Source organism: Emydura macquarii, unplaced genomic scaffold, assembly GCF_026122565.2.
Source record: "Emydura macquarii macquarii isolate MOO-44397 ecotype Brisbane River unplaced genomic scaffold, CSIRO-AGI_Emac_v2 contig_1451, whole genome shotgun sequence".
NCBI classification, from domain to species: Eukaryota; Metazoa; Chordata; order Testudines; family Chelidae; genus Emydura; species Emydura macquarii.
Window position 1 is genome coordinate 16,075,731 of NW_027131588.1, and position 12,839 is coordinate 16,088,569.

Here is a 12,839-nt window from a genome sequence, read left to right on the forward strand (position 1 = left end):
CAAGATAAGAAAATGGCAAGGCTGAACGACAGGGAGGTTATCAAGTCAACAGCAGTGAGTGACATAAAAAGGAGAAAGCGGGAGAACACATGTGTGCCATGAGATGGGAGGTGGGGCAGAGGAGGAGGAGTTTATTTTATGCCAATTGAATTTTGGGATGGTGGTAGGGCATCTAGGAAGGTGGACCAGAGGCAGGTGGAGATATGAGACTGAATGGAAGGGAAGAATATCGAGTGGAGAGGTAGATGGGCAAAAACTGAAGCAGTGTGACCAGATAAAGTTGGCCAAGGATAGAGTGCAGACAGAGAAGAGGAAAGGGTCAAGTATTCCTTAAGTATACAGCATTTCCTAACGGATACTGATAGAATGCAGGGGGTGGGGGGCAGAGGAGAACGGACATAGAAAGAAATTAGAGGTGGGTCTTTAAAATAATGCACATGACTGCACAAAAGGCCATTCAGACAACATTTTAGGTGGATGACCTCTTATTCTCACTTCTAGAGCAGCGTTTCTCAAGTGCGGCCACCAGGGGGTTTTCCTGCAGCCACAATCACCTCCTGGGCAGAGATGGGGAGGGGGCAAAATGGCAGCCCCTCCCTGCAGCACCAAGGGGCTTCAGGGGAGGACTTCTGTTCCCCTGGGTAGCAAGGCTGGCCTCACTAGGCACCATGGTCAAGGGGCAAGCAGTGGGGGTCAGGGGCACCAAAATACAACTGTACATTATTTTTATTTCTGAGTCTGCAAAAAAAACCCTACATAGATAAATTACCACGATTTTGACACGTATAAGTTAATTATTTTTAAAAAATTTGTCAGAGTGGCCACCAGCAAGAGTTGGTGGCCACATTCTAAGGCCCTGCTGTACAGGCATGGTTCACCTTTACCTTGCACAGAGATGCTACCTGTTCTGTTGCGGGAGCTGGCTTCTCAACATTGAAGAGAAGAGGTACTTATTTCACTAACTGGATACATTCTATTAGATTTGAGAAATAAGAGACTTCAAAACCTTTCATATCCAAGAGAATTCTTACATTTGCCTCCACCAACACTGAAAATAAAGACTTAGGGCTTGATCCTGCAAGCACGCAGGCCTCTCACAGGTGTAAATAGTAGTATCATGCCTGTAAGCTGTTAGTAAAAGAATCATCTACTGATAATTGAATTTTTATCCTTATTATAATCAAAGGATAATTTTGACTCATCAACATCAGCAGGCACAATGTTGCTGACCTTGGCCATAACGGGAAAGGCAGTCGCACAAATAATATCATTTAAGTATTTAAAGATGAACAGAAAGACCCTTAATATCACATTTTTAAAGCACTAAGCCATATTATTAGCCTTTTCTGGCTCCATGCTGCTAAAATCTTAAGGAGCCATTCTGGCAACTCTAATACCTTTAAAACTCCTGAATTTTACATATTGAAATACAAATTTTCACAAGTTAAGCAGTCTACCGTATCAGGGGTATGTGCTAGGAAGGTTCAAGGTAGTCCCAACTCTCACAATGACGTTAGAATGGTCACAAGCACTATATATGGCATTGGCTGTGGAAGAGATAATTATTCCAATTCACTCGGTCTTAAGTGAGGAAACAGTTTACCTATGTTCCTTAGTACGTCTAAGGAAACTTGATAATAGTCAGAAAATAAATTCTTTGTAACATGATGCTTTTCTCAATACTATTATGATCAAGAAAAACAAACAGCTCTTTTCTTCAACTGCAATGGAAAGAATCCCATTGACATCAGGGGTTTTTGGATCAGGCCCTTGTTGCATAAACACAGCTGCTCACCTAATTAAGTAGAAGATGGAAATCTTAGATTCACGGTTTTCAGCTAATAAGTGAAACCATGCAAAATGTCACTATAACGATACGATGAGACTAGCACCTGATTGTAGACCTGCTAATTAAAAAACACACGGCAATCTATACGGAAATCTAACTCTGCACTACCAAACACTTCTTGCATTTTGATATCTCACTAGAATTCATTCTAAGTGGGCAATGTTATTGGAGTGTGAAGCCAGGTGGGTACATTTGACACACAGGCGTGACAGAATGACAGTTTTGTTTCTTACCTTGGACAGTTCCCAAGCTGAGGCACATAAAATGACAATGCCAGAGGTCGAACGCAATGGCTGTAATATCTTTCAGCAACTCACATTGCTTTCAGTTCCCCTACCATTGCTCAATACAAGCCAAAATACTTATTCATGAACAATTAGCAAAGGGCATAATTGTAAGTGAATACTCAGTTTTCACACTCTTCTGAGCAATCCAATAAATAAGCCAGATTCTCCTCTCCATTACATGAGTCTAGCCCCATTGACTTGACTTTAGGATGTATGTGGCTGCAACCAACGGAGAATTTGGCTTATGGAGCATAATAATTAGAACTGGTAGGAGCCAACTGGGGATGGCTTTAGCAAAATTAAAAAAACCAAAGGCAGAGTATGGGTCAATTTCAGAGAGCAAATTAAACACAGAACTCTCATGGACTTTGTTAAAGTCCATGCCTGTAATGATAGCAAGATGGGACCCTAATTAGGGCAAAAAACCCTACACCACACATGCAGGTCTGAATTTTAAGATTACCAGGGATTTGGGGTGCCTAACCAGAAACACCTGAAAGACTGAGTATCCACTCCCTGAAAATCAGGCCCCTTTAGGATATCTCAAACTGAGCATTCAAAATATTGACTCACCTGAAGTCATTGGTCACCTTAAGTTTTAGGCCACACTGTCTAAAAGTCAGTTCCCTCCCTCTTTTCCCTGTTCTTTAGTTTTGTTGTACCAGCTGCCCAGCAAAGTGAATGAAACTTTCCCAAGTTTGTGGGACTAATTCTGATCTCCTACTGGTGTAGCTCAGGGTGAAAGGAGATTCAGGACTTGTGTCTTTGGTAACTATTCTAGCACTAAAACAGAAGAAATTGGTCCAGTAGTTAGGGCAGTAGCCTAGAGCTTAGGAAGCGTGGGTTCAGGTCTTTGCTCTGCTGCAGACTTCCTGTGTGACTTTGAACAAGTCAAATAGCTTCAGTTCCTCACCTATAAACTGGAGATAATTGCACTTCCCTACCTCACACGGATGTCGTAAGGATAAATACACAAACAACTGTAAGGGGATCAGATACTATGGTAAAGGAGGCCCCATAAGTACTTAGAGTATCACGATGAGCGTACTTGGTCTCTTCATTGGTTTATTAAAATATGGGGCTGCACAAGAATGCCATCTCTACACTTGTGGTGGTAGAGAACGTGTAGTGTACTTGTGGTGTAGACTACATGTAGCTACACACTGCAGCGAAAGACAGGCTGCATCGACGCTCATGGCAGCGGGTAGGGTACGTGCTGCAGTGAGAGGCTCTGGTAGGGAGGATGCAATGAGGAAAGGCTGTGGCAACTTCAGGAGCTGCTGGCGCTTTTCGCTGCAGCAGAGAAAGGCTCTGGCTGCTCCCTGCAGCAGGGCGAAAAATAGCAGTGCAGACACGGGAGGCACTGCTTGGGTGTGTAGAGAACTGTGTAGGGTACATATCCTAAGACACTTGCTCTCAAATCTATTTGATTGTGCCTCCCCCTTCTTTGTGTCTGTAGTAGTTTATGCCCCCACCTCCATCACAAAAGTACATATACCAGTTAAAAAAAACCCAACAAATCAAACATGCAACTTTCACTAACTATTAAAACAGTAAGGCATGGATTCAAACAGAGCCAATGATCCATGATAATAAGACAAAAGCAAAACTGTGATCATGGTCAATGCCTAAAATTAAATGTGCACACCATATCGTAGCGAACGGATTAACCTACAGAAGGCAACGACTTTGTATAAGCTTAATAGAAATCCCTCAAAATGCACAGTGCCATCTAGAGTCAAGTGCATAGCATCATCGGAGGACCTGATATGGGAGGAATCAGCTCTGCAAGCTAGTCATTGCTGTGGGTAAAGTGTGCACAGTAAGATTTTTTGTCCTAAAGCATCTCCTCCCTCCCCTGAATACATTCCATGCCTCCCGGGGGGCCCCATCCCCCCAGTTTGAGAACCTCTGACCCAGTGCACAATTTGGTCCTATCATCTTAGGTTTCATTTAGCCAAGAGGAACTGTATGGACCAAGTCTTCAGCTGGTGTAAATCAACAACTGATCTCAATGCAGCTATGCTGATTTTACACCAGCCAAGCAACTAACCTCTATGGTTACTATTTACAAATGCTCTGGGAATATCTAGATCCTCCTTTTTCTGACTATCTAAATGGGGCGTATTTGTGCTTTTTTGCATCATCATCATCATCTTCGGTCATTTCACTGTTCAACAGCAGCAAGGGGAGTTGTGTTAGGGATTCAGTAGGATGGGGTCTGCCTCTCTCAGCAAATTGCAGCTTAGAGAAGATGCTGCCTGTTTCGTACTCTAGCACGTAAACTAGTTACAGTCTGTAGTCTCTGAAAATATAAACCTCAAACGTCACCATGCAATATATGAAGCTCTGCTAGAGTGTGCAACTTTTGAGAGTGAAAATTTCAGCTTTGCATACCTGGCTCAGATAGATTTTGGTTTATCTGCATGCCAGTAAGGGTGCTATAATGTTCTTTATTAAGTTCCCTGTACCAACTTTTTACTGATTTTGTTCACATAACTTCATGGATAACACTGAGTCAGCCTTCCCATTACAAAGCTCCGCCAATGTCATTAAGCTTTTTCCTTCGGTGTGCAAGCGATCATTTTATTAAGTGAGACTATTTTTTTTTTAAAATAAACCAGGAGAAAAAAACATTAGTTCTCATTCCTCTGTTTCCGTACGTTTCCTAATATGGGAAGCACTTTTTTGTAGTTCCACAAAATTTTGTCTAATCTATTTAGATTTGTGGCTATTTTACTGCTTCTAATGTGAAGATATTTGAAGCCACAGGAGCTCAGGAATTTATACAGACTCTAAGTCACTTATGAGCCAAGACATGAATGTTTCACGTGTATTGATATCAATAGGCATTGAACACAAGTCCTGACGTCGCCAATTCCCATCGACTTCAGTCATTTATATCACACACCCCCTCCATCTTTTATTTATTTCTTAAAATTTTTAACACAACTGCATGTGCCCATACCATACCTTCAAGTCACAGCAGGAACATAAGCAAAGAACTGCCCAGGAATATATCCACCTCTGGCCATGCCTCTCCAACAGCGGAGAGTGCTCAGCATATCAGAGAGTGATCAGCACCTTGCAAGCCTGAGTCCGGAGACTCAGAGCGCTGTGTGCATATAACATGGCTCTCTGTCTATGCGTCTTCCCTTTGGTACTGAGCTGTTCCACCCTCTGTTCTTTTCCAGTGCTTAAAGGGACTGTCAACACTAGGGCCCACAGACCAGGTCCAGAAGAAGAGAGAGTGCTGAGGAAGGTCTACAGGAGAGTGGGCTAGAAGGGTGAGGATCTCATACATGGATTCACACAAGCTAGCTAAAGCCTAGTTTTGCTATGAACTGCTGAAAAATATTTTGCTAGGCAGCAACAGACCTGGATCTTAATGTGAGACCATCTTAAGAGTCGCCTGTTTTTTAAACGTTCCAATCTGTGTTGCTATCGCCTTTGCTAGAATTCAAACATTTCAGTCCTATCTTCATAAAAACCAGTCCTTCTAAATCCCACTGTTGCATCAGGTCTTGAAATGTTTGGGGAGTGACTCACCTGTAACCAGTCTGAGTAGAATCCAACTTATGCTGATAAACTATTCCCGCCCAGGAAAATTCTATCATCACACAGTGGAAAACGTAGGCCATCTCACTTAGTATTGGTTTCCATAGAGCATGAATCCATAACTTGCTGACAAGTAGAGGGTGAATGTAAACTTACCATCCCAGTCACTGTTTCAGGAATTTCACATGAGCATGATCCTCTTCGATCCTTCGGTAACACAGCCATTTCTTTCACTCCTACAAACAGAGTCAGTGAGAAGATACTTATTTAGATGTTGTCTGGTTTTGTTTGGATTCAGTGCTTGCTTTGTTTCAGTGACATGTTACAGTTGGCTCAATGTTTTGTTAATATTTTTAAAGCAGGACAGAATAGGTAAAAACTATTCTCAATAAATCTATATTATTAGGGCTTGTTTTTAACTGCCCAATACCAGTAAAGCCAACCCCAGTTCCAAAAAAAGTGAAGTCACTGTTTATCCAAAAACCTCAGGAAAGATACCAGAAACAGTTCTATACAGAGCAGTAATGTGATGACAGGAGGTGTGTTTTCTAAAGCACACTAAGGTGTTGCACATTAATTGATCTGTGTAGACCCTTCTACTAGTGGTTCTCTAGTGTGCTTTCACATGGTACTGTTTGAAACCGTGCATGAGGGAACAATACAAAGAAATTACTTATTACATTATATGCAAAGCAATCCTCCCAACCTTTCCCCCCATTTTTGGACATCTGCATAAAACTCAAATTGCTAAAAATAAACCCTGAAAAATGAAAATAAGCCCCCAAAACAGAAGCCTAAAGATTTTCTTAAATTTCTAAATGGCTTTGCCCATCACTGCAATACAGCCACCTCTGGGGCACAACACAGCAGCTCTTTAATAGTGCAAGATGCTACCCAAAGTGAAGGGTAGGAAAAGGAGAATTCTAGATCTAATTGAAGCTGAAGAGAATCTTCTTATAGGCAGAATGCAAATGAGCTCTACTGCAATTTGACCAAGACACAAGGGCTAGCACCTGTGTCTGAAGTGCCATAGTCAAGACATATCCTGATTCTCATTTATGCTGCTTTGGCTGTGCATAGAAGAGGCCTTAGAATAAGGTATATCAGGCCCTTAATTTTTATAACTTATCCAAAATCTAGCACACTGGACTATCCAATGCCCCACAATACTATACTGGGCATTAGCGAAGGATTAACTCCCAGGGAAGTGTGCCCCCTACTGCACCAAGCATCCCACTTCTTGGAGCACCTTTACGTTTCCTTAGGACTCTCATCCAAAAGTGAACTAGCGTCAGCCCGACTTTGCTAGCGCTGATGACTGCACAGCTGAAGGGTGCATGGCTGCAAGCAGTTTAAAAATTCCCCATTTGGAAAAACCGCCATGTTAATATTACGTCCCAATCAAATTGAAGGCTAGAAAAAGAAAATAAAGCCCTGAAAACATTTGCCACACAACATAATGAATGCTAATTTCAGCTCCAGGGATAGACTAACTCAAGTGCCAACAGCCATATACAGTGGTTTGATTACTTATGTCAATGACTAAATCTAAAATTAAATTAAATTCCAGCTCAGGTTCAATGATTTAATATTTACTTTGCTGCCAAATGAACTTCATGGGTTACATTCTCATCTCAATGCACAAGGATTTAGACAAGTAACTTCCAGTGGTGTTTATAGAGTGTACACATGTAAATTGCCAGGCACAGAGATGAGACTATACCCAAGAGTGTCATGCACTTGTGCAGATGGTGGAAGCATATTGTACACTTGCTAAATGTTACATACGTACTTGGTGTCAGAAATAGTGGTCTAGGGTTAAAGCTGGGAGTTCTATGCCTGGCTTGAACCACTAACACACTGAGTGACACTGGACCACTAAACATCTCTGCTGCTTTTGGTTTTATTCTAATTACCCTTTGAAGAGGATTGTCTGCCTGATGGAAGAAAAACGGTGTTCACCCTACTTCTTATATATAGAAATGTTCCTTTTTAACAGTGCTGACCGTGTGATAGCTTAGCACTGAAGGAAAGAAGTATTTACGTGGAACACTGATTATTGATCTTGAACTTTTCTAATGTTACTATTTTTCTATAGTGTGAATAAGATTGGCTGGTGGGTCATCTTGCTTCCATACCAAGCACAGTGAGGCATTTATTATTATGGGGGAAGATTTTGACAAGTGCTTCCAGAGATGTCACAGCACAAGTCCCATTCCCTTTCAAATCAGTGGGATTTGTGCTCTTAAATCCCTGTAGGCACTTCTGAAAAATCTCCCCTCTTCCTCCCCCTCCCCGTTTCTAATCTGTGACTTGGAGATCTGTTCTTTTCTGTGCACACGCTGGCATTAATGGCACATGTCCACCTCTCTGGAGAGAGCAAATCCTGCAGTAAACTGGAAGTTTAAGGTCAGTTTTTCCAAGAGCGCTTAGCACCCAGCAGTTCTCATTTAGGAGCTAAATAAGAGGACAGAATTGGAAGCTGCTTGGTGATGAGCACTTTTGAAAAATCTGACTTTTTTGTTGTTGCTTACAATACATTAGGGGCCAGATTCTGATCAGTTACACCTCCTAGGACCAACCGTTGCTCTCCCTCGTAGAGAACCTGAATCCATAGTATCCGCAGTGTCCCTGGCCTTTATGCAGTGAATGAAGTCTGTGTGTAGGCAGAACAGCAGATCTCTGCCATTCAGAAATGGGCCATTTCGGAGCTAGGGTGTTCCACTGGGTGGATTTGTGTTACAGACGGTGTGGTTTTGTAGTCATACAGGGATTATAGAAAAACCCAAATACATTTCATTCCGGGGTTCTGTCTAAATGGCTACAGGTAGCACCAATTTGCGTTACCATCATTACAGCTCATTTTTAATCCATCTCGCCATCTGACAGTACAGCAAAGATTGAGAAAATCAGCCACAATAGCTGCAGGGCAACTCCACTAGCACTCTCTGGCTCAGAAGCTTTTGATCCATCGCTGCGTTTGCTACTTCCACTTACGTGAAGCAAAGGGCTGACTTATTTGTTTCCTTTTATTTGCTGCTGAGTTCAACTGCGAATAGAGTTTGACGGTTGATGGGAGTTCAACAGTAAGGAGGACAGGATAATACAATGGAAATGAAGCTGAGCTAATAGCATCTCTTCTTAAGAGACGCACACAGGCAAAGTCAGAGGGAAGGGATGCTGCAGTAAGTGAAGATGAGGATAGATTTGCACTGCCAGTTAAACAGGGAGATTGAACATGCAGGGAACCGGGGGGGACCCAGATTTGTTTTAAGAAAAAAAGACAGGGTGCTTACGTGTTTTGATATAGAAAGCAGCTGCCCATCTCCTAGGTGGTGCAGCATGCAGTGAGTGAATATACAATATCTGTGCTCAAATTACTTGTGGGTGCAAGTCAAGGTGTTGATCTGCTTTACAGCCCAGAATGACCTGGGACCTATTTAGGGGAGAGAGAATTGCTCAGCTATTCCTCTGTGAAGCAAACACCCTTGACAGTGGTGTGCTGAGACCACCGCTTATCATCCTGACCAATATTAGCTAATGTTTTCCTTGTACTCCTCTGTGTCCGTCTGTTATCTCCTGTGTAATATTTAGATTGTAAGCTCTTTGTGGCATGGGCTGTCTTTTGTTCTGGGTGTGTAGCTAACCGTACCTAGGGCTGTGGGTCTTAGTACATGACTAGGCTTTGTAGGTGCTACAGTAAAACTAAATAAATCGTACCCCATCACCGCAATTAATCTGTTGGGAGACTTTAGCTGTTGGTTCCTAAAGTTAAATGTTCCATGCTCACCACTGTGCCATGATCATCCTGCCTGGTCTGTCTTATGTTCTCCCCCCAGCAGGTCTAGTGGCTTTTGTGGTATTTAAGAACTACATGGGGAAAAAAAAAACTGATGTAGTTTTAGCAAATGGCATATCCAGCGAGAGCTTAAACTTTGAGACTGCAGCACCAACTTGCCAGGACATTAAGTTGTTGGAAAACAAATACCCAGATGCCACCACCACTAACTTTGGTATAGATTGACTTCAGATGTCAACTTTGCAGCATAGGCCTCTAGATAAAACCGAACCAAAAACCAAAGACATTTGGTGCAGCCAGCCTCTGAAGGCACAGGTCACCACGTAAGAACAGCCAGCGTAGGACAGTTTTAGAAGGAAGCACTGTCTGTTCAAATAGGCTTGTCTACACGGGCTCGACAGAGGCATAGCTATGGTGCTATAGCAGCACCATAGCACAGATTCTTCCTACAGCAACGGAAGGGGTTTTCCATTACTGTAGGTAATCCACCTCCCTGAGTGGCCGTAGCTATGTTGATGGAAGCATTCTTCCATCCACCTAGCTGCAGCTATGCTGAAGTTAGGTTGGCATAAATATGGTACTTGCTTTACTTATTTGTTTTCCATCAAGATTGTATTGGCATTCAAGCTGTGAAACTTTGCAGTACCTAATGCAAAAATGGGGAGAGTGGGTTTTGGCTATTTTAATAGCAGGAATTAAAATCCACTGACGAATTTCTCACCTATTAACCACCACTAAAGATAGCTTTACCCATCATAAATTCCAAAACAATGCTTCCTGGGGTGTGGTCAACACCCAAATAATTACTAGCATGAGCATCTGTAAGTCACTCAGCAGCAGTTCAGCAGCACACAGTTTAATTGCATATGTAGACCAGGACAAGCCATAGCCAGCACCATTTTTGAACACCATCATTAAGGCTTGCTTCTGATTGGCTTTAACTACGGTTTTCTGATATGGTGTTTAACTTCTGAAGTACCAGTGGTGAAGCTATTGCCAACACTGACTATTGTAGAGCAGAACTATACTTGCTCACATGTGAAAGTGTTGCCACTTGAACTATGCAAACAGTTAAGCAGGCAAAACTCCCCTGGTAGTGATGCAGTTATACCTCTATAGCTTATTCTGATTCAGGAACCAAAATAAGCTATCCCAATATAACTTCATGTACACACTCAGCCTTTTGTCAGCATAATGTGTCAGCAAACACCACCACAAAATGAACTCACCAACCTTAACTGACATACTTGGGCTATTCAAACTTTTGAAGTGGAGACCAGCCCTAGGACTGACGGCGAAGGTTAAAACATTCAGAGAGAGCTGTGTGTCAGTCTTGTTCTGAAGGTCACCCATGTAGTTACCAGCGCTCCCTTTCACAATGAACAGCTCTTGACAGAGGAGAGACGCAGGGAGGGCTTTGGAGAAAAATAATCAGGAGGAAGCTACTAAAACTTTGACAAGAAAAGGGAGCAAAAAATCCTTGACTGCCATTTCTATCATAATAATTAGCCTCCCCTCAGAATTAAGTAGACATTCACCCTCCAGTTTTATAATTGTTTAAGAGAGCAAAGCAAAGGTACTGTGCAAATAGTAGAAAAATTCACACCATAAGTAAAAAAGGGAAAACTCATTAAAGATTCTGACCTGTGAACACAGCCCCATTCTTATTAAGCTAGTTTTGACAAAACTCCCACAGATTTCCTGAGGGGTTTGTATTAGGGTCAATGGAAGTGAACTCTGGTGAGGATTACATGGGTAACATTCAGCTTCTGACTTAGGATGAGGGAGGCCAAGGAGAGAGGTGTCTGCAGAAAGAAAAGCAAGATGATAAAAGGCCTTTACAGTGGCAGTTACTTCTACCGCCATCATATGCTTCAGGGAGTTGGGTCTTTTTTGGCATAAAGGGCAAACATTTCTGCATAGAGGAGTCTCCCAGAGGTAAGCAAAGGGGAATAAAAGGAGCAGAAGTACAGCATTCCTGCCAGAGACCTGTGAGCAATTATAAGCAGTGGTGGTGCTTAAAAATGAGCCATTGTCTAGGGCACTATTGCAACAAAACAGGAAAACTGTGGCATGACAAGTTACAAGTTATAGGAAGCTCCCTAAGAGGCATGAAGATGGGAAATATGGCTTACTCATGCAAATTGTATTTATTAATGATACTTTAGCACCCCCCTCCCCGCAATAGAAGGTAGCTAGATCCATGCAAATCTTATTAATGAGACTGATACAACTCAGGCTGCTAGAGCAAATGAACCGTGAAGATAATCAGGTGCTGATAATGTGCTGCTGGGAGGAGGTGGTGGTGGACACAGACGGCCACATTCAGAAGTTACCCAAATGGTGATGGACGTTATACATCAGTCATTTGGTGTAACTGGGCCAGATTCATCCCTGCTGGCCCTCTGCCGACTTTACTGGAGTTGCACCAGGGATGAATTTGGCCTACTGGATACTGGGACTGTGATGTTGGTAGACCAGGTGCAGTTCTTGTTTAGGCTGTAGGCATCAGCTGAGCACTGACAAATTCATAGCTGGAAACTAGACAAGCTTACCCATGTTAGTATTGTTCGAGACAGGTGTTAGACTTGTAAGATGTGTTTAATGTTTAGACTCTATAAAATGCTTGTAAGTTGCTGCATGCATTCATCATATAGCATGGGATACAGCCACTACAAATAAGGCCATATGTAAAAGTTTTCCTTTATAACAGTAAAAATGCCTGCTCTGAATTTGTGAACTCAGGCAGGAGGAGTGATTGCCCTCCCCATTAAGAAGGACTATCAAAACTAAGTGGCACCTCTACAAAGACTGGGCTAAATGCCCTCCCACACTCATAAAGATGCTACATGCAAGGAAACTGGTCCCATCAGCTTGATTTCTGGAAGAAGGAAATAAAGATAACTGTGACATGAAAGTTCTTCATCTCTTTGCTATTTGGACCCTCACAGTGCTGGAGTTAGGAAACAAAAGCAGAAATGCCCAAGGTCATTCCCTGCTGACAGATTATGGTCCCCAAAGGTGACAGCAGAACAGTGGCTCTCAAACTTTCCAGATTGCTTTCAGCAGTACTCTTTTCAGGAGGCTGATTTGTCTTGTGTATCCCCAACTTTCACCTCACTTAAAAACTACTTGCTTACAACAATCATACAAATATTTTAAAAAGTGTCACAGCACACTGTGGCTGAAAAATGACTTACTCTTTTTTTTTTAAAACCATATAATTATAAAATAAATCAATTGGAATATAAATATTTTATTTACATTTCAGTGTATAGTATATAGAGCGGTATAAACAAGTCATTGCATGACTTTTTAGTTTGTACAGACTTCACCCCTGCCTTTT

At 42.1% G+C, this 12,839-nt stretch overlaps 1 protein-coding gene across 7 annotated transcripts in view; it reads right to left on the reverse strand.

The window, feature by feature from the left end:
• The window catches only part of PALM2AKAP2 (PALM2 and AKAP2 fusion), a 394,465-nt gene that overhangs the window by 146,146 nt on the left and 235,480 nt on the right, over positions 1-12,839 (reverse strand). For 6 of the 7 annotated variants that reach the window (XM_067553247.1, XM_067553252.1, XM_067553245.1 and 3 more), the window contains one exon: positions 5,851-5,930. The exons of the other annotated variant lie outside the window; for it this stretch is intronic. In XM_067553247.1, the coding sequence (XP_067409348.1) occupies positions 5,851-5,930 (80 nt within the window). The remainder of the gene's footprint in view (positions 1-5,850; positions 5,931-12,839) is intronic. 7 annotated transcript variants of the gene reach the window in all.